Source organism: Epargyreus clarus, unplaced genomic scaffold (assembly GCF_041222505.1).
Source record: "Epargyreus clarus isolate Ecla_fem2 unplaced genomic scaffold, WU_Ecla_fem_2.2 ptg000032l, whole genome shotgun sequence".
Taxonomy (NCBI): Eukaryota; Metazoa; Arthropoda; class Insecta; order Lepidoptera; family Hesperiidae; genus Epargyreus; species Epargyreus clarus.
Window position 1 is genome coordinate 10,763,593 of NW_027332237.1, and position 27,719 is coordinate 10,791,311.

The 27,719-nt window shown below is 36.2% G+C and overlaps 2 protein-coding genes across 4 annotated transcripts in view; both read right to left on the reverse strand.

Moving 5' to 3' along the window:
• The window catches only part of LOC140755019 (uncharacterized), a 41,310-nt gene extending 24,700 nt beyond the window's left edge, over nt 1–16,610 (reverse strand). For all 3 annotated transcript variants that reach the window (XM_073090189.1, XM_073090190.1, XM_073090191.1), the window contains exon 1: nt 16,478–16,610. In XM_073090189.1, the coding sequence (XP_072946290.1) occupies nt 16,478–16,529 (52 nt within the window). In that variant the 5' untranslated portion in view covers nt 16,530–16,610. The remainder of the gene's footprint in view (nt 1–16,477) is intronic.
• A 6,186-nt stretch (nt 16,611–22,796) lies between these two features.
• Nox (NADPH oxidase) overlaps nt 22,797–27,719 on the reverse strand; it is a 65,742-nt gene continuing 60,819 nt past the window's right edge. Inside the window, exons 19-21 of the mRNA XM_073090302.1 lie at nt 26,458–26,664; nt 25,293–25,496; nt 22,797–24,717 (exon numbers count right to left, since the gene is read on the reverse strand). Of these exons, the coding sequence (XP_072946403.1) occupies nt 24,520–24,717; nt 25,293–25,496; nt 26,458–26,664 (609 nt within the window). The 3' untranslated portion in view covers nt 22,797–24,519. The remainder of the gene's footprint in view (nt 24,718–25,292; nt 25,497–26,457; nt 26,665–27,719) is intronic.

Consider the following 27,719-nt stretch of genomic DNA (forward strand, 5'->3'; position numbering starts at 1 on the left):
GCCGTACATGGATATTTATATGTAACTGCAGATAATATTGAAGATGGTAGAACCCTTTGTGGTTCGACTCCGGCGGCACCACCGCCACACCTATTTCTACCTCATAACAGCAGTGTTAAGCGCTGCTGTGTTCCGGTTTGAAGGGTGTGGTAAGGGAGACGGACTTTTCCGAGGCGTTCCAGCTTAGTCCTCAGGGGTAGCGGCGCATCTGTGGCCGACCTCAGGTAGGAATATCTAATCCTATCTGGGGTTGATTACAGATGTCCATGGGCGGCAGTAGCCACTTACCATCAGGTGGACTGCATGCTCGTCTGCTACTACTATATTATAAAAAAATATTATTAAAGTGCCATATGCGGTCAGCCATAGGTGTGCTGCTAATAACTTGTTAACCCTGAAAGCTAATTTGTCCCTTTATATAAATATCTCACCGTTACCACCCCCTTCAAATAAAAACAACAGCAGCGCATAATTGTTGTTATAAGGCAGAAACCTGTAATACTGGTGCCCCTGAAGTTGAACCACTAGCAAATCTACCTTTAAACTTTTGGGTCTACGTATTTATTGGGTAACAATAGTATCTAAAATATGGGTTATAAGTTTATTAAAAACATTATAGACCGCAGTTAACCCAAGTACTTTCTCTATCACCAACTAATTGGGTAGGTATTCAGTAAAACTTAAAAGATAAAGCTATTTATGTAGGTGAAAGGCTATCTGTACAACAAATCAATAATTGTTACTAATAGTTGTTTCTACATTACAATTAATAGGGTCTTTATTCACTTTAGTTGTGGTATAGTCGCATCCACACGTATTTTATTGAAAAACGAGCTTTTGCCCGCGGCTTCTCTCGCGTTACGAAGTAATATTTTCATCCCCTATTTTATCCCCTTGGGGGTAGAATTGATCAAAATCCTTTCTTAGCGGATGCCTACGTCATAACATCTACCTGCATGCCATTTCAGCCCGATCCGTCCAGTGGTTTGTCTGTGCGTTGATAGATCACTACGTCAGTCAATCACCTTTGAGCTATATATATTTAGATGACGCAGTTTTTGAATTGTGATACATTATTATGGTTCGAATCCAGAAGCATCATCACCACTTTTATTTTTTCCTAATAACCAAAGTGTGGTGCTGATATATTCTGGTGTAAAAAATGTTGTAGAGACACAAGACATTCCAACGGAATCATAGATGAAACAAGAAATTCTTTAAATAGTCCTCCTATTTATTCGATTCTTCTTGTTTTAGCATAGCATAGGGTACAAAAAATGTAGTGACCTAATCGATCTGTTTTCTTCGCCGACTTATATCACTTCTTCAATGATTTAACTGCCTAAACCCACTGCCTTGCTTAATAACGAAAATAAATAAATATTTTGTAAAGACTTGTTATTGGCATAGATTAGTAAAGATTACTCACTCCTAACAAGAAAATGTACCCAGTTTTGAGAATTGAAATAGTTGCGTAAAAAAATTTTGCCACGTCTCCGTGCTAAAATGTCCCTAAAATATTTGAAATAATTATTTATTTATTATGTAAATTACGCAGTATTAGTTATTTATTAGTAAATTTTCTGTAAAAATGTTTTTATTTGTCAAGAATTAAAAAAAAAAACTTACTGATAAGCCATTTGTGGCTTCATTCAATTTCAAGGCGGCGAAGTATCTTTACTAATCTATGGTTATTGGTAACATGAGAAAATATGATATAGAAACAGCTGGGGTTAGGGGGTCGAGAAATATGTTTACACACTACGGGGGGTCAAGAAATATTTTCACTTGAGCTATAAACAAGGTTGAAATTTGCTGCCTTAACCCTTTAGATAACTGAGACCGCTTACCGAACCCTGCGAAGGACAGCAACACGCAGGTGGCTACTAAGTACTACTACTAAGTACTAGAGGTCATTCACCCACAACTGGAGACCGCACCCGACGTTGCTCAACTTGTAGATCAGTTACAATCGTAGGGTTGCCATCCGTGCTGTTTATTTATTTATTTATTTCATTGATCTAATTAGAACGGCCGAGGTCGCTTACACTAACTAGACAGATCTAACATACAGACAACTCACAGAACTCCAAGCATACAGACATGATCAGCTTCCAGTCATCAGCAAGCACATCACAGTTCGGATATATATATTGTATCATACTATATTTGAACAAATTGTAGTATTGAGTCATTGTAATAATTAGCTTAGACCGCGCCTATCGTTCCAGCACTAAATCGTTGTCAGATCTGTATATTGTGTAGCCGTTCTTTACTTATTTAATCACAACTCATAGAATTAAATGTAATGTTATCTTCCTAACACATCGCTCCACTATTATTTACGAACAATTAAAAAAAACAAATGAAAATACACTTAAAATGAAACATGTTAAAAATAATAAATGACATTTTTTAATTTTTTCTATTAAAACTATTTTCTTGTAATAAAGTTGTCAACCCTATGCCTGTGTGGGATTTGTATCTATAGGTATTGTAGAAGGGCAAAAAGTCGCTGCAGTACACAGCGCTCGGTATTCATTTAGTTACCACAACTAGAGAATTATTGTAAAAACAAAATCCCAATTGCTTAAAGATACAGCCTAAGGATTCGTTCAAATTGTGGAAGTGTCATAGATTACCTTACGTTCCTTTTCAGTCAATTATTAGAAGTTTTTAAAATGAATGAATGGACGGGTTTAACATGATCCAGTCCCTACGACTTGAGATACCGTTCACGTTGACGAGTAGCGAATGTAATGCCAAATGCCAATATAATGCCAAAGCTTCGTGACCCGACAGTGGACGTCCACAGGAATGCCGTGAAGTTATTGTGGGTAAGAGTCAGACATACCCCTTCTGTTCCGCTGAGCAGACGGGGATCCATGGGCATTCCTCCGCGATGGAAAAATGGGTTAAATAGGGCTAATAGAATCGTGGGCTTCTAGGTAGGATTCGGTAAATCACTCCATCTCCTTCCCCTCCCGATTTATAAAAAACAACTTAAAACGATAAATATAAGGAGAGTAAACGGTAATCTATATTATCTTAGGGAATATACGTAATATGTACGAGTATGTAGCTTTATTGATCAGACAATGTCTCTGGCCTACCGGCCTTACAGGTTACGAGATACAAACATTATTATTGGAAAGTCCTGGAGACTCGCTGACGTACTGACCCCGAGTTTATCACAGGCTATATTGAGAATATGGATATCTAATTAATTGGAATGCACTTATATCTTGATTCCTCGTGAGATGTTACACAAGCACGTTCTTTATTGTTCACAAGTGGATTAAGCAAGAATATTTTAACATGGCTTTTATGCTTATATGTTGTGACATGCAAGATTACAAGCGTATTTTTTTGCGAGCGAAACAGGGTTATGTGGGACTCTTACCGCACTAAAACCCCCCCGGTGGCCGTCCTCGGCGCTGCGTAGAGGACTCCGGGATCTCCAACGAAACATTACAAGCATGTTTCTTTGTATGTGAAAATTTTTGGCAACCCCGTACCCTTCGCAGTTTAATTTGATGTATTTTATTAAATATTAAATCCACGAAACGCTTTTATGAGATAGCTTTAGTGCAAATGTAAATTCAATAAACATTTCCTTACTAAAAATATATTTTGATTTTTATATAGCTTTTATATAGAGACTTCTCGACCTCCTGAAAGTCCTTTATAAAGTCTATGCGGTCCCTCATGGGGCGCAAATCACATTTTGTAAAAATACTTTTCTATACCTATATTCAATAATTCTGAAAGTGAGATTTGAAAACGTATTATTTAATATATCGTACGTCGCGTCGTGTAAATCGCGTATTTTTAAGCTTTTATAAGCTTGGGTTGTATGTATATATGTATGTATGTAACGGAATCTTTGGACTCGATTTTTACCCGCTTTGAACGGTCCGAATCATTTAATATTTTGAACAATAATCAAGAACCGATGACAATACACGATTTTAATAATTTTATCCCATTCTCCTCATCAGGATCGTCAGGATTGCGGATTAACGATTTTCCTTGTGCGATTCTAGCGTGGTTTTTAGTTTTTAAACTATGTATAATTATTTTAGCGTTCTAGTCATGTCATATGTCGCGTTTCGTACCTCGCGTGTCGTGTCGTGTCGTATATCGTATATCTTGTCGTGCGTCGTAAGGAGTAAGTGCATCGTCGAAGCTATTCCACAAAAAACAGACACACGGTAAGCCACTTACGACTAATATTTTAGTAGCCTACTTCAAAAGTGCAATCTCAGAAATGGGTCTCTTACAGATGATGCTTTGTGCTCGAAATACTTACACCCACATACGTACATGGATTATAGATGAAAGCAAAATAAAGTACTTTGAGTGTATAGACATAAATATATGTAGATCCATTGAAATATGTGGCAATTTTACTAATAAAACTTGTGGTAATACATAGTGGCGTAAATTGTATCTGTTACCGATCTTAGATTAAGTTATAGAATCCTTTTTGATTCGACGCTGGACGCGCCCTCGCCTCATCCACTTCTGCTTTATACAGAACACAGCAGTGTTAATCTTTGTGTTCTGGTTTGAAGTGTCTGCTTAGGAATAGACTAGGTAATAATCTTAACTCATTCTCCCATAGAGATATTTACTTTTCTTACTTACTTACTTCTTTCTTATTTACTTTATAGAGATATTGGTGGTTTGGTTGGATAAGGTGAACCATAGATCCGAATGAATAGAGTATCATCAGTAGGCGACCTCTTTTGTTTGTTTACGACGGGGAAACCTTCAAAAGGTACCCGGTGCCGTGTGAGCGACACGTAACAGGGTTATGTGGAATTCTTGCTGCGCTAATACCCCCCGGTGGCCGTCCTCGGCGTTACTAAGAGGACTCCGGGTTCTCCTACGGAACGCAACCGGAGTCCTCGGAAAGAGTTGCCCCTTCGGGTTCCGTCTTCTCGAAGTTGCTTGCAGGACGGCTCGGCTTCCCAATCTTGCCGACACCCCGGAAGCCCCCTTTTAGTCGCCTCTTACGACAGGCAGGGGATACCGTAGCCCTGGTCCCGGGACTACAGGGACAATCAGCGAGTGACCTCTGGTTCGGGTTTAAGTCGCGTATCTTTTAAATATCTCCGTATGCGAAGGGCATTATTCCTCTAAGGTATCAAAGAGTTGCTGACCTCGACAACGGTAGAACTTGTCCTATCTGGATTTAATTATAAATGACCACGGGTGACCACATCCTTTGTCAAAAGATTGTCTATTTCAAATTTAAAAACGATTTAACCTACTTTTTACTTCGTTCAAGTTAAGCTTACTCAGAAGTGATAAGCTAAGAATGAACTTATTATTCATAATATTATTATTACAAAGTCTTCCTTGTATATTAATTAGTTTGATAATATTTCTGTTTACTCAAACATTGTATTTCATAGCACGATCGGCCTTCTGAGTCATGCACATTAGTGAGGTCTCCCCTCAGTGTGAGGCTTAGGCTATAGTTTATCCTCCTAGTTGTGTAATTACGAGGTATAGAATTGTAGACTTAACACATTTTTTTTTTATAATATAAGAGTAGCAGACGAGCATGCAGTCCACCTGATGGTAAGTGGCTACTGCCGCCCATGGACATCTGTAATCAACCCCAGATAAGATTAGATATTCCTACCTGAGGTCGGCCACAGATGCGCCGCTACCCCTGAGGACTAAGATGGAACGCCTCGGAAAAGTTTGTCTCCCTTACCACACCCTTCGAACCGGAACACAGCAGCGCCTAACACTGCTGTTATTAGGTAGAAATAGGTGTGGCGGTGGTGCCGCCGGAGTCGAACCACAAAGGGTTCTACCACCTTCATACATAATGGTGGTAAAACTTTCAGTGTTAAACGCTGCTATGTTATGGTTTGAAGGGTGTGGTAAGGGAGGCATATGTAAATTACCCATTATTAGTTATTTATTCGTAAATTTTCTCTATAAATGTTTTTATTTGTTAAGAATTAAAAAAAAGAACTTACTAATAAGTCGTTTGTGGCTTCATTCAATTTCAAGGCGGCGAAGTATCTTTACTAATCTATGATGCATGTAGTAAATAGCGGTTATTTCAATATTAAAAACAGACACTCCAATTTTATTTATATGTTCAGATAATATAACTTCAGATAGAATTAGAATTAAAGTCCCACTTGAGATCGGCCACAAATGCGTTGCTATACCTGAGGGCTGAATTAAAACTCGTATAATTTTATCACATTCGTCACACTTGATTAGGACACATCAACGTTTGACACTGAATGAAAAAGGTCTCCATTTTTATTTTTATTTCATAATATCAGAGTAGCAGACGAGCATGCAGTCCACCTGATAGTAAGTGGCTACTGCCGCCCATAGACATCTGTAATGAACCCCAGATAGGATTAGATATTCCTACCTGAGGTCGGCCACAGATGCACCGCTACCCCTGGGGACTAAGCTGGAAAGCCTCAGAAAATTGTGTCTCCCTTACTACACTCTTCAATCCAGAACAATGCGCTTAATACTGCTGTTATGAGGCAGAAATGGGTGGTGATGCCGCCGGTGTCGAACCACAAAGGATTCTACCACCTTCAAATAAATAGTCTCATACAGATATACAAGTGATAGTTAGCAATAGTTGATTCTATAAACATTTTTGTACTTCAATAACATAAAATGATGTTACATTCAATAGTGCCTATTTATCATGGTATCGTGCATGTTGGATGTTTGAAAACCGCTTTGATGGTATAATTAGATCATCGCTGGACACGGCGTGTGCACATCCGGACTGTGCAATTTATATCACATTATGTACCTACAGTTATATGTACGACAGCAAAATGTAGTGCAATACTGATTTAGGTTTATTTACTATCTGCTTTTTTATATCTCTAAAGTAGCAATAATACATTCGGTCTTCATGGTAAATGGTATGTTCGCAACTTCATATATTGTAGAACAGATTTCACTTAAAGTCGGTTATAGTTGTGGTTCCACTCTTGAGACCTACGATGGTCTCATATGTCAGACGGCATCCATACCTTTCTACAGATATGTAAGAACTGCTTCACGCTAGAAAGAAAGAAAGGTGTGGCGGTGTATTGCTAATCGAACTGCACTAAACCCCTATTAAATCCAAATAGCAAAGGAATTGTTTAAGATCGGCCAGAGACTCGTTGCCATACCTGAGGACTAAATTGAAACGTCTCATATGTTACCATACCCTTCAAACCAAAGAACAGCAGCGCAGAATTTGATGTAACGGTCATTTCTCTAGAGTCAACGAAAGAATCTATCACTTAAAAATACTACCGTATTGCTGTTATAAGGAAGAAATGTGCCACACGCTTTAAAACGAGAAGACTCCAGCGCTACTGTTGTTATAAGACAAGAATTGGTGTAACGTCCATGCCTCTATAGTCTGATTCATAATTAGGTGTCCAAAATGTAAACAAAGAAATGTCACTGTCAAAATTAACAAGAAACACAAACTTTAACAAACTCAACAAAAAACTAAAACTTTAACAAATATACACAATTTAATCGGACTATAGAGTCAACGAAGTGACTTTGAATTATTACCATACAGTTATAAGGAATAAATAGTGTTATGAGAAAACACTAAATCCCCAATGTTAGATAGAAAGTAGCGTATAAAATTCCAGCTAGTTTAGCTCGTAATGCAGACTTTTCCTGCGTAACGAGTGCCGAGTTGGTGGTGGGGACGCTAACCGGTTCTAGCCTCAGACCGCCCTCCCCGCATCGAATTACCCCAATACTCCACTAGTGGTGGAAAATTGTCGATAGCTGAAAACTGTGCAGAATCCTTACTATTCCTTACTTAACTTACTAATATTATAAATCCGAAAGTAACTCTGTCTGTCTGTCTGTCTGTCTGGTTGTCTCTTCTTCACGCCTAAACAACTGAACCATTTTTAATGAAATTTTGTACAAAGATAGTCTAAAACGCGAGAAAGGACATAGTATAGTTTTTATCCCGGAAATCCCACGGGAACTAGGGATGGCGATCTAAGATTGATTAATCGGAGAATCGATCTTTTGGACCAAAAAGTCGATTATTTTAATCGATATTAGTAAGGATTGAATCGTAAACTATGCATTTGATCAAGTGATGATCTTTAGCAAAGTTGTTGTCTAAGAGCCCACGAAGGTTTGGGAGTTGGTAAGACCAATTTTCGACAGATGGCGCCACTGTCATTACAATGAAGGTATAAATTTTCTGGTTTATGTATGTCATATTATTTCTTTAAAATGCGGGCGAAGCCGCGGGCACCACTAGTATTGTATACGTGAGGATCTATGCTTGTCAATGTGTTGATATGCTCGAAGAAATAGAAAGCTAGCGGTGGTAAAATCCACTGCGGTCCATCTCTAGAGGAATTTCGGTATTTCAGCCTTGTATAACAGTGTAGTGTTCATGAGTTCTGGTTTAAGGGTATGAAAATTATAGAGGGAGTTCGAACTTAGTCAAGCATAGCGACGCTACTATGACTGACTGATATCTTTTCTGGTGTTGATTACAAATTTCCAAGGCCGGCAGTTACAGCTTACCATCAAATGGACTGTATGATTGGTTGCTTCTATACCTAATATTTCTACCTAATAACAGCAGTGTTAGGCGCTGCTGTGTTCCGGTTTGAAGGGTGTGGTAAGGGAGAAAGACTTTTCCGAGGCGTTCCAGCTTAGTCCTCAGGGTTAGCGGCGCATCTGTGGCCGACTTTACGTAGGAATATCTAATCCTATCACTAGGATTTTCCATTTTATTTTGTTATCGATACGTTCTATAATACTATACATACGAGTATATAGATGTTACCAAAATATTACTCATAGTGAGCTATCGATATATTCGATAACAGCACTACTCCGCACAACTACTGGGTCTGCAAACCTGCTACGGTAAAACCCGCAAGCATTTCCATATTAATGACGAGTTTTTTATGCCCATCAGTTGGAAATCCCAGCTTACAACTAGGATCAGATACTTCAATGCCAGCCAGCAATTTTAAAACGACAACTAATAACTTTACAAAAGCCCACACAATTCTTCAGTTAAAGACCTGATTTCCTTTAAACATAGCTAAGAACTTTCTCGATCAAATCAACTTTGAATCAAAAGAAAGTAAATTTAAATCGGCTTATTCGTTTAGAAGTTACGATGCTACAAACAGACATACGGACACGATATGTTAAAGATATTATATATGTTTTACATCGCCACGAGATAAAAAAATATTTATATGTGCCTACAATAACTACACATATTCAAATTAATAAATTAAGAGAGATTTGGCAATAGACCAATACGAATCGTTTTTAATTTTAGGATTTGTTTTGCATATATTTTTGCTTTTTGCAAGTACATCTGTAACTTACTATTCAGAGAATTCATATCAGTATCTGTCCTATCTGTAGGACGCAGTGTAGACGTAATGATAAGGATGGAGTGATTTTTCAAAAACCACTTGTGTCTCAATTATGATACAATAATGTTATTATTGAGTATTCAAAACAGATACTAAAGATTGCTTGTAAAAACTCTAAAAGAAATCTTAGGTAACAAATAAAAATGTTGTGGAAGGTCGAGAAATATTGTCACGTATTGAAGGGGTCGTGACATGAAAAAGGTTGAAAAACACTGACCTAGGCAAATTTGTACATTTTTTTTATATAATATAAGAGTAGCAGACGAGCATGCAGTCCACCTGATAGTAAGTGGCTACTGCCGCCCATGGACATCTGTAATCAACCCCAGATAGGATTAGATATAGGACTAAGCTGGAACGCCTCGGAAAAGTCTGTCTCCCTTACCACACCCTTCAAACCGGAACACAGCAGCGCCTAGCACCGCTGTTATTAGGTAGAAATAGGTGTGGCGGTGGTGCCGCCGGAGTCGAACCGCAAAGGGTTCTACCACCTTCGAAATATAAGAATGAAGAAGCAAACAATCCAGCTGTAACATGAAAGTCTATCATTGTAAGTCACTACTGGACATCTGTAACCAACTACATATAGAAAATTTAATATAAAACCGATTATAGATGCGTTGCAACTTTTTAGAACCAAAATGGCTTCATATAAGTCACCCGACATCCACACTTAACAAAAAATAACATAAGTTAATTTTACTAAAGAATATTTAGGGATCCGACGTAATAATGGAAAAACCGGGCCGCAATTTACTAGTAACATGAGTAATTTCGCCAAATGTTTAGGGATCCGTCGTAAAATGGAAAAACCGCGCGAGTGCACGCAGCCGGGACCTCGTCCGAGAATAACTGTTGCCGCATTATTTTATGGAGGTTGCAGCCCACAACTCCACGCCTATTACTTGGAATATAGAAAATATAGATAGCGCAAGTTGATATTGCCGACATAAATATTATAATCCTCTAAAATTATATAAGTCTACAACTTCTATAAGTAAAATTGAATTCGTAGAACTAGGCATTGGTTATAATTTTTAGTTTTTAGTAGTATTTTATTAGTAGTTATTAGTAGAATTCTTTCAAATTCAAATTCAAATTCAAATCTCATTTATTCAAAATTGATTCATATAGAATACTTTTTGAAAGTCACCAAACTACCACCGCTTCGGAAGGTATTTCGCTATGGAGAAGAAGCGGCGCAAGAAACTCCATACGTGTGCATATTTGCATCTTTTCTTTTGAAGTTCGACTATGCCGGCACCACTATCAATTTCTGTCATATAACAAATAACAAAAAGCAATAGGTACTTATTGTTATTTCCAAAAAATACAGTTGGAAGAACTCTTTATTTGGATATTTTAATACAAAACCATTAATCCTGTTTCACACGAACACTCTCAGATTGACAGTTGTACCTGGATGACCAAGTTTTGCTACGTATTTTTTTAAAAAGCCGTTTCCAAGATTCAGATTATCTTATATATAAAATTCTCGTGTCACAATGTTAGTTACCGTACTCCTCCGAAACGGCTTTACCTATTTTCACCAAATTTTATATGCATATTCAGTAGGTCTGAGAATCGGCAACTATCTATTTTTCACCCTTTATTTATATGGCAACCATAGATTAGTAAAGATTACTCACTCCTAACAAGAAAATGTGCCCAGTTTTGAGAATTGAAACAGTTGCGTAAAAAAATTTTGTCACGTCTCCGTGCTAAAATGTTCCTAAAATCTTTGAAATTATTATTATAAATTATTTAATCATCATGAAAATTACGCAGTATTAGTTATTTATTCGTAAATTTTCTCTAAAAATGTTTTTATTTGTCAAGAATTCAAAAAAAGAACTTACTATAATAAGCCATTTGCGGCTTCATTCAATTTCAAGGCGGCGAAGTATCTTTACTAATCTATGATGGCAACACAAAATTTGCCGGGTTAGCTAGTATTATACACAAATTGTTCATTCAAAGGATTTAGATAAAAAGATTTCGGAGAGACTTACAAGATACTGCATAACCCCATTGCTACTATATAATTAAATGATATTGGATATAATATAGACACGACTTCTTATGATAAACCCTTATCTAAATTTATCGACGCATGGCAGTATATAAAAACACTCCTATATAGAAATGCAACATTATGTAAAATATTCAAATCAATCCATCCACTATATTTTATGTTTTGAGGTCACAAACATACGTACGCTAATTTTATAAATGGAGAATTATGTTTATAAGCCGTGATCTGGTCATTTTATAGTGTAGATAATATTTCTATGACAGTTTGTTTATAATAATCAAGGTTTATTATGTTTGATGCGTACGAGGTTATTTATGAAGTAAACAGATAAATCTCTTGGAATAAGAAAGTAAATAGAATTCACGTGGAATCGACTTACGACAGGTTTCCTATAGTATGGATTATCAAGATTACATACATACATACATGCAAACATGCGTATTACATAAGTACATAAATACATAGCGGTCAAAAACAACCTTTTTTGAAGTCGGTTAAAAAAATTGCGTGCTTTCCTTTTGACGTTTAGTGGCCACTTCCACCCATAGACTTCTGTAATCAACCCCAGATAAGTAGAGACCTCAGTGAGGTCACCTACAAATGCATTGCTACCCCTAAAGACTATTGGAAATGCTCAGGTAAATATGTCTCAGTTACCACACCTTCAAAGCAGAACACAGCAGCGCTTAACACTGCTGTTATGAGGCTGAAATAGTTGTGGCGGTGGTGCCGCCGCGATCAAATCACAAACAGTTCTACCATCATTAAAATTATTTCGACATTATTTGATTTTGTGAAACAGGCCTATATATGTATATACATATTTAATTTGTCACAATCTGTCGGCGGCTTCGTATTAATATTTCACATATCTAATTTGTAATATCTAATTATTAATTATTTCTACAATGTACAAGATTACATGAAACGTGCCGACCAATTACCATAACCTTAGATAATCACGAATTAAACGTAATCAGACGCCACTAACATGATAATTGATAAGACAAACTTACAAATGTTTTATATATAGTGGTAAGTCATGTTATTTTTTGTCCCTGTAGTTCCGGGACTAGAATAGGGCTACGGTATCTGCATGTCGTAAGAGGCGACTAAAGGAGGGCTTCCGGGGCTGCGGGCGGCAAGAGTGGGAGATCGAACCGTCCAGGAAGCGACCCCGGTAACGACGGCGGTATGTGTGATCGCATACCGTCGTAAACACTACATGGTGTGGGAGGAGCGCAAGTTGCTCCCCTAGGGCAGAGCCCGATCGGGGCATCGCGCTTAGAGGACTCCGGTTGTGTTCCATTGGAGATCCCGGAGTTCTCCACCAAGCGCTGAGGACTGCCATCGTAGTAGATGAGTCCAGTGCAAATATGCCGTCAACATATGTAATCAACCCCAAACTACTGCTAAAGACGGTACCCTGTTTTCTATTTTTAAAGGGTAAAGTGTCAAAAATGGCCAAAATTATCATTTTTTTAATATTTGTTATTATAACAGCCATTGAAGTAAATGCATTATGAAAATTTTGACAGTCTATCTATTCAGTTCAATATATAAAGCGTAAAGGGTAGAAAAATAGCGGTTACTAGTATGGCGAATCCCATTTTTTCAAGATTTTTTTTTATTTTTAGGCTTATTAATAGAATTTCGTTTTTATCCTTTGACTACGGCACCCTAAAATAGTACAAATATTAGTCAGTTACGTAATATTAGTCGCAGACAAGACAGACATGACCCAATCAATAAAACATATTACTTCAAAGTAGTTGTTGGCAAAGGAAGCGAATTTGAAGGGGAGTTTGAACACCCAACCCCCTTAGCTACTCATATCTGTACACGTAAACATGGGATCCTGTGTGCTCCACGTGGTATAAATAATTGGCCAAGTGCAAGTCGAACTCCCATATGGAGGGTTCCGTACCACCAATTTTTTTTTTATTTTTTTTTATTTTTAGTATTTATTAGGTATTATAGCAGCCATTGAAGTAAATGCATTGTGAATTTGAACTATCGAAAAATAGCGGTTAGTTGTATGGCGACCACCATTTATTTTTTTAAGATATATTTTTTATTTTTTATCTTTGTTATTATGTGACCACACATACCACCGTCCTTCCCGGGGCAGGCCGGGCAGTTCGAGCTCCCACTCTTACCACCCGCAACCCCGGAAGCCCCTTTTAGTCGCTTCTTACGACAATACCGTAGCCCTATTCTGTACCCTTACCATGAGATTTTACGTTTTGACAAATATGACTGTTTTGGTATTTGTTTACGTATTTGTCCATACAAATCAACCAGTGCCCCTAATGGATTGTGTCAGAACTAGGAAATCGTATGCCAATACGTAAACAAATACCAAAACAGTCATATTTGTCAAAACGTAAAAACTCATGGTAAGGGTACTGGTCCCGGAACTACAGGGTCAACCTCGTAGCTACCTATGTTTGTAAACGTAAACACGGGACCCTGCGTGCTCCGCCACGTGTTACAGTTCATTAAGTGCTACAAACCGGAGCACTACAGGTCGAATCAATTTGAACGGTCGTAGACATTAAGACCTATAATAATACTAATTACTGGGTTTCGCTCTCTTACTTATTTTTGTGCAGTTGTAAAAAAGTCCAAGTGTCCCTTGCCACCAAATTCAAACGAAAATACATAAGAGTGGTAGAACCCTCTGTGATTCGCCTCCGACGGCACCACCGCCACACCTATTTCTGTTATAACAGCAGTGTTAAGCTGCTGTGTTATGGTTTGAAGGGTGTCGTAAGAGAGACATACCTTTCTGAAGTATTCCAGCTTAGCGCTCAGTGGTTGGCGGCGCATTTTTGGCCGACTCAGATAGGAATCTAATCATATCTGGGGTTAATTTCAATCATGGGCGTTAGTAGCCACTTACAGGTGGGCTGCATGCTCGTTTGTTATTTCTACTATATTAAAAAATATAAGAGCTGTTATAAGGCAGAAATTGATGAGGGTGATGCCGCTACAACATAGAGTACAAAATTACAGTATGACAATGCACAGCAGTGACTCATTTCATCAACAAGTTGCATTCTTCTGCATAAAAAGACCACAAAACTTTTAATATCAACAAGATTCCATAAATGGCATAAGGGCTTATGTATTACAAATTCGCAACTTTTTTATTTTTTTCGCGGAATTCCTACGTAAAAAGTAAAAACCCGGATATATAAACATCGTGGTGTAGAAAGTAAGAAATATAAAAATATGATGTGTGACTTTATTATCTACAAACTATTCAATGTTTATTATTGAATAATAAATATTGAATGACTAATTGGTTCATATTTTTTTTTTTTTTTTTTTTATAATATAAGAGTAGCAGACGAGCATGCAGTCCACCTGATGGTAAGTGGCTACTGCCGCCCATCGACATCTGTAATCAACCCCAGATAGAATTAGATATTCTTACCTGAGGTCGGCCACAGATGCGCCGCTACCCCTGAGGACTAAGCTGGAACGCCTCGGAAAAGTCTGTCTCCCTTACCACACCCTTCAAACCGAAACACAGCAGCACCTAGCACTGCTGTTATTAGGTAGAAATAGGTGTGGCGGTGGTGCCGCGGGATTCGAACCACAAAGGGTTCTACCACCTTCAATTATTCAATAGTTAACAGTTTGTACAAATTGTTCAATATTTATTATTGAATAATTTGAAGCTGGTAGAGCCTTTCGTGGTTCGACTCTGAAAGCACCTTCGCTGCACTTATTTTTGGGCATAACAGCAGTGTTAAGCGCTGCTGTATTCCGCTTTGAAGGGTGTGCTGGATACTTATCAAATTTGTTTCAACTTAGTCTTCAGGGATAACGCATGGCGGACCTCAGGTAGTACCGTAATCTTACCTGAGATTGATTACTGATGTCCATGGGCGGCAGAAGCCACTTACCATCAGGTGGACAGCATCCACGTACGCTACTTCTATTACGAGTATAAGAAAGATATAGTGATGTTCTTAGAGTAGCTATGGTTGTATGCCTCCTTACCTCAAATATTGTCTATTTCTACGGATATATAAACGATCTAGAAGTAAATAAAATAGTATTTAGATATAAACAAGTTGCAATCATAACCCTATTTTTCGCTTTACCGTTGTCAGGTAAAATGTAACCTGTACGATTCTATTTGATTCTTGGTTTTACGTGAAAGCAAATATACGATTTTTTTTTATGTTTTTTGCGCTTTTTGCGATAAATATGAACGTTAGAGAAAAACGTTCCAATCAAAAGTTGTAGACCGTAAAGAAATACATATTTTTTGTTCTATATGTTTTTTGCGTGGACCCAGTTGTTTCAGAGAAATGTAGCAGCAAAAAAAAATCGTTTTTGAGCAATTTGACCTTGAAAATATTATTTGCGGGTATTTTGAGTACGATATTCTTCATCCGCGGGTCGAAATCCATAGGTGTACCAAAATTCAGATCGATCGGAGGTATGTTCTAAACGGAAGTTTATCCGCAACTATTTCAAGGCAAACCACTAAAGTTACGATAAAAGGGTTTAATTATTCAATTATTATTTATTATCCTTAACGATTCTCATTTATTTAAATATCAATTTGATTTCAGTAGTCAGGGTAAGTACGTATATATACAAAATATTTAATTCTTTACATAATTATATTACTTACTTTATTGTTTATTATAAGTATTTATTAATAAAAAAATATTTAAAATACAAAATTATTCTATTTTGTACTTAAAAAAGAACAAATTAAAACTACATTTTATTAGTATCGAACTAAAGATTCACTAAAAATAAATAAAAGTCAAAATGCAAGTAAAACCGCGAGCTTAATCTAACTCGTAAACCTACTGAACCATATAACAATAAGATGATATATGTATAATATAACATTACTCGCCAATTACAGAACATCGCAAACAAGCCTGCGAAAACTACCGTTAAAACTCCATTTACATCGTGTTTAACTAAAAATGTGTATTAATAAAACAGTAATACGTACCATGAACTGTTGATACGGCAAAAATGCCGGTCAAAATCCAAAATAAATACATTTTCACTGAAACATAACACGGTACGGACGCACGCGCAATCTACACAACCGATCGCTCGGTACTGTTCGAGTTCGGTTCGCACGAATGCAATGAACACGCGAGTTTAAAGTTGTCTTAGAATATAAAACGCTGTAGAATACGTATTATCGCGCGCCGATTTGGCACCCTTTCGATGTCTTTTTTTTAACACGCTTTTATTATAATATAAGTGTAGCAGACGAGCATGCAGTCCACCTGATGGTAAGTGGCTACTGCCGCCCATGGACATCTGTAATCAACCCCAGATCGGATTAGATATTCCTACCTGAGGTCGGCCACAGATGCGCCGCTACCCCTGAGGACTAAGCTGGAACACCTCGGAAAAGTCTGTCTCCCCTACCACACAATGTCTATAATCACGTTGGTTTTTTAATATCGAAGCAAACAAAAAGTAGTGATAGCCTAGTGGTTGATACGCGGCCACTCAATAGAGGTGTGCGGTTCGAATCCCAGACATTTCTGAATTTTCAGAATTGATTTCAATGATCACTTGTTTTAATGGTGAAGCAAAACATCGTGAAGAAACCTGCACACAGAGATATTTCAAATTTAAAGAAAGGTTCTCAGAAGTGTGTGAAGTTTACCAATTCGCACCTGGCTATCATGGTGGAATATGGCCTAACCCTTTTCATTCTCAAAAGAGACTCTTGCCCAATTGAAACAAGCAATGCAGTTCATCTGTTGGTAAGCCTGCTGCCCATGTACACCTGTACTCAACTCCAGATAAGATTAGATTCCTACCTGAGGTTGGCCACAGAAGCGCCGCTACTGCTGAATACCAAGTTGGAACGCCTCAAAATTGTAGGTCTCCTTTACCACACCCTTCAAACCAGAACACAGCAGCGGTTAATACTGCTGTTATTAGGCAGATATAGGTGCGGCAATCATGCCGCCGACGTCGAACCACAAAATGGTCGTACCTTCTCAAACCATTGTCGTTGATACACTAACCCACTGTAACTATATTACAATGCTCTAAATTGCCTTTGTAATGATGTATATCAAAGTCCAATTTAAAGAATTGTAATACAATTGAAAGGCCTACAAATCACAAACACACATTTTATTCTTTGCAAGTAAATTGTAGATAGGAGAACCTACATAGAAGGTAGAACACTTATTTTTTTTTTATTTATTCATAACTTGTACCAACAAGGTTAACGTTAAGATGTAGCATCTTCTAAGTTTACATTTACAATATTGGCGAGTGTCACCTCAATTATAGGTACAAACTTCAATTCACTATACAAATTAAACGAAAACAATACAGTTATGATAATTATAGTATTAAAAAGCAGGGCATTCAATAATTTTGAAATATTACATTAAAGACAAATTACAATTATAGATATGTGTACGGCAGCACCACTGCCACACCTATTTCTGCCTCATAAGTGTTAAACCACAAAATAAAAACTTTGTGGTTAAACCCTGGTGTGTTCTGATTAGAAGGGTGCGGTAAGGACATACTTTTAGAGGCGTTCCAGCTTAGTCCTCTGAGGTAGCGCATCTGTGGCTGGCATCAGGTAGGAATATCTTATCCTATTTGGGGTTGATTACAGATGTCCATGGGCGGCAGTAGCCACTTACCATCAGGTGGACTGCATGCTCGTCTGCTACTCCTATATTATACAAAAACATACTTAATACTCAATGTATTCTACCTAATGCCGTTTAATTAATAATAGCGTAATCAAAATATGTTTCGTGGTTTTCATATTGAAATGTTATAAGGATAATAACTATTGATTGAGACTATTGATATCATATTGCGGTTGTTGTCGTCAACTCATTATTGTCCCACTGCTGGGCACTTCTTCTCTTATAATAAGAGAGGTATTAGAATTATTTACTTCTAATTATTTATTAATTATTTCTATTTTGATTATTATATATTTCTAATTATAATCTTCTATTTATTTATTATTTTTAGGCATAAATAAGCCAGATTTTAAGATATTTTACTTATGATTTTCAAAAAATTACATGCGTATTGCAAATCATTCTCAAGGATATGTGAAGTCTACCAACACGTACTTGGCCAGCGCGGTGGACTATGGCCTAATCCTTCTCATTCTGAGATATCCGTGCCCAACAGTGGGACAGTGATGGGTTGATGGTGACGTTTCAAGTTAGAACTCTGTTTTCCAGAAATACATCAACATCATACTTAGGGGCTGGACTAATGGTGCAAACTGTGGAAAGCCCGCATAGAGTGTTCCAAGTTCGATCCCTGACCAGACAGATATCTGAATGATGATTTTAGATAACTGTCCTGGGTCTGGGTGTTTGTGTACTCGTCTGTGTGTGTTAATGGCACCCACGACACAGGGAATGCTAGTGTGGGGCTGTCAATGTAGAAGCGTCTTCAAGGGGCTTGTTTCTGACCCACATAAGAAAAATTAATTATGTAAATCTAATCTAAATTGCAAAAAAGGTCTGTCGTTGTACGTACAAAAGTATAATAATTTTTGAAATTAGTCAGCTAAAAAGTTCAAGATTTTTGACCTAGATTAAATACTCGTAGGATTCTCTAGAAAGTATCTAGAATAACTAAGAATTATTAATTTAAATAAAAGAAATATTTCTTAAACATAATTAACTGAAAATTAATGTTGCCTATGTCACACCTACAATTTAGACGAATCAAAGAATACCTCACATTGATTTAAAATCATAGATACATACGCTCCACATTGCAACCACATTGCAGCAAATCATACATACATACGCTCCACATTGCAACCACATTGCAGCAAATCATACATACATACGCTCCACATTGTAACCACATTGCAGCAAATCATACATACATAAGCTCCACATTGCAACCATATTGCAGCAAATCATACATACGCTCCACATTGCAACCACATTGCAACCACATTGCAACCACATTGCAGCAAATCATACATACATACGCTCCACATTGCAACCACATTGCAGCAAATCATACATACATACGCTCCACATTGCAACCACATTGCAGCAAATCATACATACATACGCTCCACATTGCAACCACATTGCAGCAAATCATACATACATACACTCCACATTGCAACCACATTGCAGCAAATCATACATACATACGCTCAATCGGGTTCAAAGATTCCTTTACTGTTACGTACATACATACATACAACCCAAGCTAATAAAAGCGAGTTAAAAATATGTGTGTATATTTTAATTGTTTATTTTAGTCACTGTACGTGTACACCGCCTTATCAAAACAAATTAAACAGACAAAAACAAGATTTTTCCTAGAATTATACTCAAATGTAATAAATTCTTGAAATTAGTTATATTAAAGTTAATGCCTAATGTTATGATGAATAATGTTTTTAATATTAAATGATGAACGAATTCATGAATTCATCTTTTCCCCATACATTTCTCTAAAGTTAATTTAGTTTTTTATAATATAGTAGTAGCAGACGAGCATACAGTCCACCTGGTCTTAAGTGGCTACTGCTGCTTATGGATATTTGTGCTCTACCTAAAGTCGAACACAGAGCACCCCTGAGCCGCTACCCCTGAGGACTAAGCTGGACCGCCTCGGAAAAGTATGTCTCTCTTACCACACCCTTCAAACCAGAACACAGCAGCGCTTAACACTGCTGTTATGAGGCAGAAATAGGTGGTGCTGCCGGAGTTGAACCATAGAGGGTTTTACCATATCCAAAATATTACTTTACAACAATATTACTTTACAACTTCGGACTATTAAATACTGTTATGTTTTGCTCATATCTAAACAATATCATGATAATAATAATATCTGCACACGATACGATACATGTCTATGATAATAAAATAATAGTGATATTGTCTCTTTCATACACGATAAGAACAAGTGAGATAGGTATAACTTTCTTAAATTTGCAATAATGACTGCCTGATAAAGGGGTCGATGCCGTGTTATCGACAATTGATAACAAATTGTTTTTGTGTTTATTCAAATTTCAGAGGAACGGTAATTTTATAAGGAAAGTTTCCATCGGTAATTCCAGTGCTATAAGCAACCCACTAGCCCACAGCTGGGCCTGGTGATAGGCTTTATGCATCTTTAGAAATTACAAAGAATTATCATGTAGGTTTCCCCACAATATTTTCATTTGTCCAGGTAACCTACATGCCTAAGAGTCACTTAAAAAAATGTGAGCCGTCACGGGACGCCTGGCAGATGTGAAACATCGACATTATTTTGTAAAAGTAATATGCAGAAAAGAACATATTGTGATAGGAACTAAATATGTCATAATGATAAAATAAAATATTACGATTTTTTTCCAGATAACGATGACTATTTATTGAATAAACATTTATTTTCATTAAATACAAATTAACGCCAGATCGAGTGGGAGAGAATCGCACAGTCGATTGCGCATGGCATATAGACTGTATATATATACCATCGTATAGCGTGGCGACAGTGAGTTATTTTGTTTTATTTTCAACCAGGTGCTTTAAGTGTAAAAATAAGAATGTACTTATTATTTGTTGCAATACATAATAAACGAAATATATTAAAGAATTGATCCCATAACATAACACGTTTTAAATAAATGTTGTTTACAACTCTTTATACTGAGAATTGGATTCAGAAAGTTTCGCAAGTGGATATAATTATCTGATGACTAAGATGGAGCGACATTTGTTTTTGTTAATATATTTTTATCTAAAATTGCGCAATATTTTATTATAACTTTGATGTAGAATATAGAAATTGTATCTTTAAAATTGTTGAATAAAGATTTGAATGATTTTTCTTGGGAGTTACTATTTTACAAACCGATACAAAAACATTACAAAGGTACAAAATTTGAAAAGTATGCATTCTGGGTTTTATAATTATTTTTTGTAAGTACTAACGCCATCTAGCGTTACACTGAAACAAAATGGTAAGTGGTGACACTGCCATCTATTGTGATATTTATGAATTAGATAGTATTTGAACAAGTAGTTCGCTAAAGATGTAGAATTTGTAGTAGTTTCAAGTACTACTACTAGATGTCGCTGTTCCATATTTATTGCCACTTTCAATTTTAAACAAGAATTTAAAATAATGTAAGCATCGTGCTCTCACTATATAAAAAAGAAACCTGTGTATATTATTCTAATTATACCACAGACCTGTATTTTTTCTGAATTATACTCACATGTAATTAAATAGAATATTAAACCCAAAAAAATATTTGCATAATTTTTTCAAACGGAATATCATTTTGGGTAGGTTAAAAATTATTTTGTATTTTCAATTACTTATTTATATAACGTAAGATTATTTACTTTATGTACTAAGCTTAGGTATTGTAAGTACTGTAGATTAATACTAATCAATATAAAATATATCTACCTATACCTACATATGCTTACTAACGGAAGTACAAAGTATCAATACACATTGATAAAGTCAATGCCATTTATTGAAGGTTACTCAATATGCCTACCTACATATTTCGAGTTAATTTTTGGCAAATGACATTGACGGCAAGTCACCTTGTGAGCCAAGGTCGTCCTTGGTCCAAGGTCGTGGCCTTACAGCGAGGCCACGGCTTGTCCTTTACCTTGGCAGCCACCTTGAGACCAAGGTCCCGTTTGCGCGATCCGCCATGTTCGCAACATGTGACGTCACGTGACGTAGCGCACAGATAACGTAGTGCGTACGTCATTCGCGTCACAGATTGTAAATTTATTTTGTTGCGAATATTGTTTGAATTTAAATTTAGAATCTGCTTAGTCTATACCGCCCGTGTAATGTTAATAGGTAATTTGATTTATTTAATAGTAAGTAGGTAGGTATGGATATAATGTGTTTGTTATATTTTATGGTAAAATTTTTTGAAAGAAAATTAGAGCGTACGTATTAAGGGTACCTTTACAATAAAAGTCGAAATTGAACAAAAAAAGATTTATTACCAAAATATAAAAAAAATTAACTGCAACAAAAAAATCAAATAACATGTTCAATTACGTATCAAATAGAAATAAATCTAAATAAAACAAAAACCCGATGATTATGGTAACTAGATTATTAAACCTCAGGTCACTTTTTATTTTAGTTAAAACTGCCACAATTTGCATCAAAATTATGGAGATGAAAAAATTGTACTAAAAAAACGTCAAAGTAAAGATAGTATAAGTAGATAGTGTATTGTTTTGCAAAGAGCAAAACAAAATCCATTGAAAATCAAAATTATTTTAAATTATTATACTTTAAAATGACAACAACAAAGTAAAATGGTCTTACTTAATGAAAACATTTTAAAAGTCATTAATACTTAAGTAACTATAAAGCAGGTACATAAAAATATCAATTCAATAATTAATCTTATTCTAAAATTAGGTAAGAGGCAAGATATAGATTTCTTAAATATCAATTCTTTATATCAAATATCAATTTCTTAAAAAGGTACATAAAGATGTTTATATTTTGAGCTTCTCAAAAATTATACAAAATCATTTATAAGTACGCAAAATCTTTAATTTAAGTCATAATAATTTATAATAAACATTTTTTAAACAATCACAAAATTATCAAAAATAACTGAAGTCTATGGACTCGCTCATAGTCAGTGAAATAGATCATGATTACGCCATAATCTCAATAGGACTCATCCTATAAAAATAATTGAACATAATTTTGAAATAATTATAGGCGAAGACCAAGTTAGTATAGAAACAACAGGATACTCAAAGGTCTAATAATAGAACACTCGACAACAATGAGGAAGCAACACAGCGCAAACAAGACTTAATCAACATCAAGATATTATAGAATTATAATTATGGTCTTATCTTTGTTTAACAGCAAAATCAATAATATATATTTCGTTTAGAATATTTTTACAATTTCTATATTATACGTTTTGAGATGTTTTAGTAAACATAATTCCTGTCAGGTGGCTCTTCCGTAACTACATATAAACATATTTTTGTGAAATAATAAAAGAGTAAAATCATGTGTAGGTAATATACTAATGTATAAGTACACTATAATTGTGTGTATGTGTGTGTGAGACACAGAGAAAGTGTAAGTGATGAGAAACCTTTCATAGATTATAATCGATGTAGATAACAACAAATAAGAAGCCAAAATAATGTCGTACATAGTATAAAATAATGTGGAATAACATAATGCAAATGGACATAATTATAGTTGCTAACTATAGACCATATGGTACGGGCAAAATAACTTGAATTATTGAAGTGTGCGTGACAAGATCTCGTAATACTTACTCTTACACTCTCAAATTATGTATGGTGAGCTATCGTATCTGAGCTTTGCAGAGATAAACGAATGACAACGCAATTAAACTTTAATTAAAACTGCTTTAAGAAAGTATGAGATTCTTCATATCACAAAGTGATTTTATCATTATCCTTATTATGATATTCATTAATTCTAATAGCACCATTTTTATAACTTTTTGCACTATTCCTTACAACCTTACACAATTCAGTTTATAAAGTGTCTATTTCAATTAAAAATAATAGGTAATCATCATTATTTTCTGCTAAAACTATAAATGTATTAAAAACCAGAGATTATTCTATGTTGACTGCGATATAGGTAACTATATATAGTAACAGTTTCACCAGCAAATTGATAGGTGGCTAGGTAAACTATTTATTCTGCCTTCTATGATTGATTTATTTATTTCCTTTCAAATATTTTCCATATTCTATATCATATCCAATCGTCAATTGAAGGACAACTCTAGGATCATTCCATTACTTTACAATCACTATTAAATCCAAATATAATCATGAAATTATGACTTTTTCCGGAAAATTCACCTTTCAAATTCAACTTTATCATCATAATTTAAACGCAATATCTAATGGGTCTATGATCCAATTTTGAAAACTAATGCTCTACCTTTTATATTTTAAACTTCATCTTCGTCTTCATAACCTTCATTTTCATCTAAGAAATTTCTAGCTCTTAAAACACCTCTTTTCTAAAGTTGAACCCGAATTGGTCACACTTGACCCTCAGAATCCTAGCGAGCTGAGGAGGTCCGCAGTAGAACACTGTGACCTTGCCCTTGTTCTGTTCCTGTAATCTCTGGAACACTTTGTCCCAATTTGGCCTCCCTGCATTCGTTCGTGTCTTCAAACCGGTTATTAAATCACGTTTTTCCTGGAATAAGAAGAAAAAGTAGAGGAAATTTTGTGCGAATGAATGGAATTAATGAAAAAAATATAGAAAAATGTTCTAATAGGTATTTGCTCTTCTATAAATCAAATATATACGCGAGTACTGTCTTCCTTTTCACAAATCCACCTGTTGAGGACATGAAATTAATCTCAGTATATGAAAATTTAATTTTCGAATATTTGCCGAAGCAACACCAAAGGCATCTTTCAGTGTGCTTGTACATCACCAATTGCCAGTGTAGTGGTCATCTAAATAATAAATCAAATGAAAATAGATATCTACCAGAATGTTCTGTTTGTATTTAAGTATGCTTTGTACACTTATACCCATCCTAGGATTCCCTGTTTCCACATATAGACATACACACAAACACCTACACAAAGACAGACTTACAAACACATACACAAACATACAGACCTAGAAAGAGGACTCTAAATTCATTATATAAGTAGCTGGGGATCGAACCCAGGAGTCTTTTAGCACGTCAGACGGTGGTGGCCATCACTCTGTCGTCTCTTCACCTAAATCCAAATATTTTCAGAACACAACAATCAAACCTTCTCATGCAGCAGATCCAGAGCAAGCTGCAGCCCAACCGCCTTCATATCGCTGCGCTGCAACGCGCTCGTGATGTACATGTGCATCTCCAGGAACCGGCCGCTGGACTCCATCAGCTCGGCCTGCTCGATCTCCAGCTGGGAGAGGAGAGACACGAACCACTCGAAGGAACGCTGCTCGCGGTTTATCCAGAAGAAATCCACCTGAGATTTGAAGTGGATTATGAATCAGTTTTAGGTTCAAGACTAGACTGTGAAGTAGGTTTTATCCCAACTTTAACGCTTTGTACTATTGACTATGTAGAATCAGTGATAGTCTGGATTTTTGTTTCTCATAACAAAGGTAATCTGGCAGCAGTGGCGGACTAAGGTCGCCGAAGGCCCAGGGCAGAAATGGAGGCCCCCAGTGTAAAAAGTTCGCCTGTGACTCGGTAACCTTTTTTTTCGCTGACTGATACACATTTTCTACATTGTTTGGTTCTGATGGAATTATCATGAGGAATCATGATTAATAAAGTAAGCCTCTAAAGATATGTTTTATTAAGACAAATTATAGTTACTGGTGGACACTATTACGATGTAATTAGAATTACTTATATTTTTTAAAAATTTTAGATGTCATTGGAAACGGTGACTGCGGTTAAAACGTTTTCTAGAAACCTTACTTCACTTGTTATGTTGCATATCATGAGAAATAACTACAAGAGTAAGAGTAGAGTTCTCATGTTTCAGGTCGATTCGATGAAGAGCACATGTCTCTATAACATCTTACAGAACTGACTAAATTTATTAATTTAATTGTAATAACGGAAAGAAAGAAAGGCAGTGATAGCCTATTGGTTAAGAAACTCGGCCTCTCGACTGAGGGGTCCGAGGTGAACGAGGTGACTTGAAAATCCTAGGCACGCACTTCTGATTTTTCAAAGTTATGTGCGTATTAGAAATTAATTATCACTTGCTAAACGGTGAAGGAAAACATCGTGAGGAAACCTGCATACCTAAGAGATTTAAAAAAATCTCAAAGGTATGTGAAGTCTACCAATACGCACTCGTCCAGCGGGGTGGACTATGGCCTAATCCTTCTCATTATGAGAGGAGACCCGTGCCTAGCAGGGAGCCAGTGATGGGTTGATGAGAAACGGAAAGAAATTTTGTGAGAACATACCTTCCTCAAGTTCATGGTGTTGGTGAGGTCAGCGGCCCAGGTGTGTTGGCAGCGCGGGCAGGTGGAGCGCGCGCCCCAGTAGCGGTACATGATGGCCTGCAGGATGGACGCGAAGGGCGTGACGCCGATGCCCGCCGCGATCAGCGCCGCGTGCTGCGCGCGGAAGATGTGCGACGACGCCGCGCCGTACGGACCGTCTAGGTAGATCTGGATGGTGATAACAAGTTAAGGCTCTGGTTGGTGTTGAAGATGAGGTAATTGTTATAGGAGGTTGAGAGGGGAAAATCATATCAAAAAAGTTGATGGGTGTTGAAAAGTCTTTGGTTTAGGAAATCTTATTGAAAAGGTCTAAGATTTTTTTAAAATCGTAAAGATTCGTGTTATGGACATCAATTATTACTTATGTTCAAACTAACAAAACAATATAATTATAGGAAAATTACAAAAACCAGATATTTTAATATTCAATCAATTGTACAAATTAATGTATGACCTTAAAATATAATTAATGCACGATAACGATGATGTAAAAAATTACATTTTAACTACAGTCATGTTATTCAAAAACAAAATCACAAAAACAAACATCCAAAAATGAAAATATCAAACGAACGAAAACGAATGAAACCAACAAATGTTAGTCACGTCTAAGTAAATGGAATTTTGAAAGAGTATGCATGAAATCACAACATGGAACCCATATAGATATACAAAAATAACCTTCAATCCTTTGGAAATTTGACCAACTTCGGGCCTTTTTTGTGAGTACTGGGATTTCCTGCTCAAATACCTCACGTACTCCCGTCCTGATATTACCGAAGATTGTCTGGGGTCCCTTTTGATTTTCTGGATTTACATAATAATCATAACTGAGTAAGTAAAGAATTTAGCAAACACAATAGTAGAGGGAGTCTCATCATACTAGTTGAATCTGGTCCTCAATTTAGATTCTATTGATATCCAGACCAACATTTTAACATTTATAACAAAAATGTCGATCATTGATATTTTTCTACCCTTGATAAGCTCATAATATTTAACAATGAAGACTTGCACAATTGTATTTTTGAAACAGCACTTAAGAATCAGAAGCCATTAGTCATTCAAATTCAAGTTCTGCTTTCGGTGGGATATCTGCTTTTTCTAAAATTGACTCTGAGATCTAATTTAAAACCGGTGGCACATAAGAAACTCCCTTGATTTTTCACTTTTAGGTATATAAGCTTTTAAATTTCGTATCGAATATTAATTTTATTACTTGC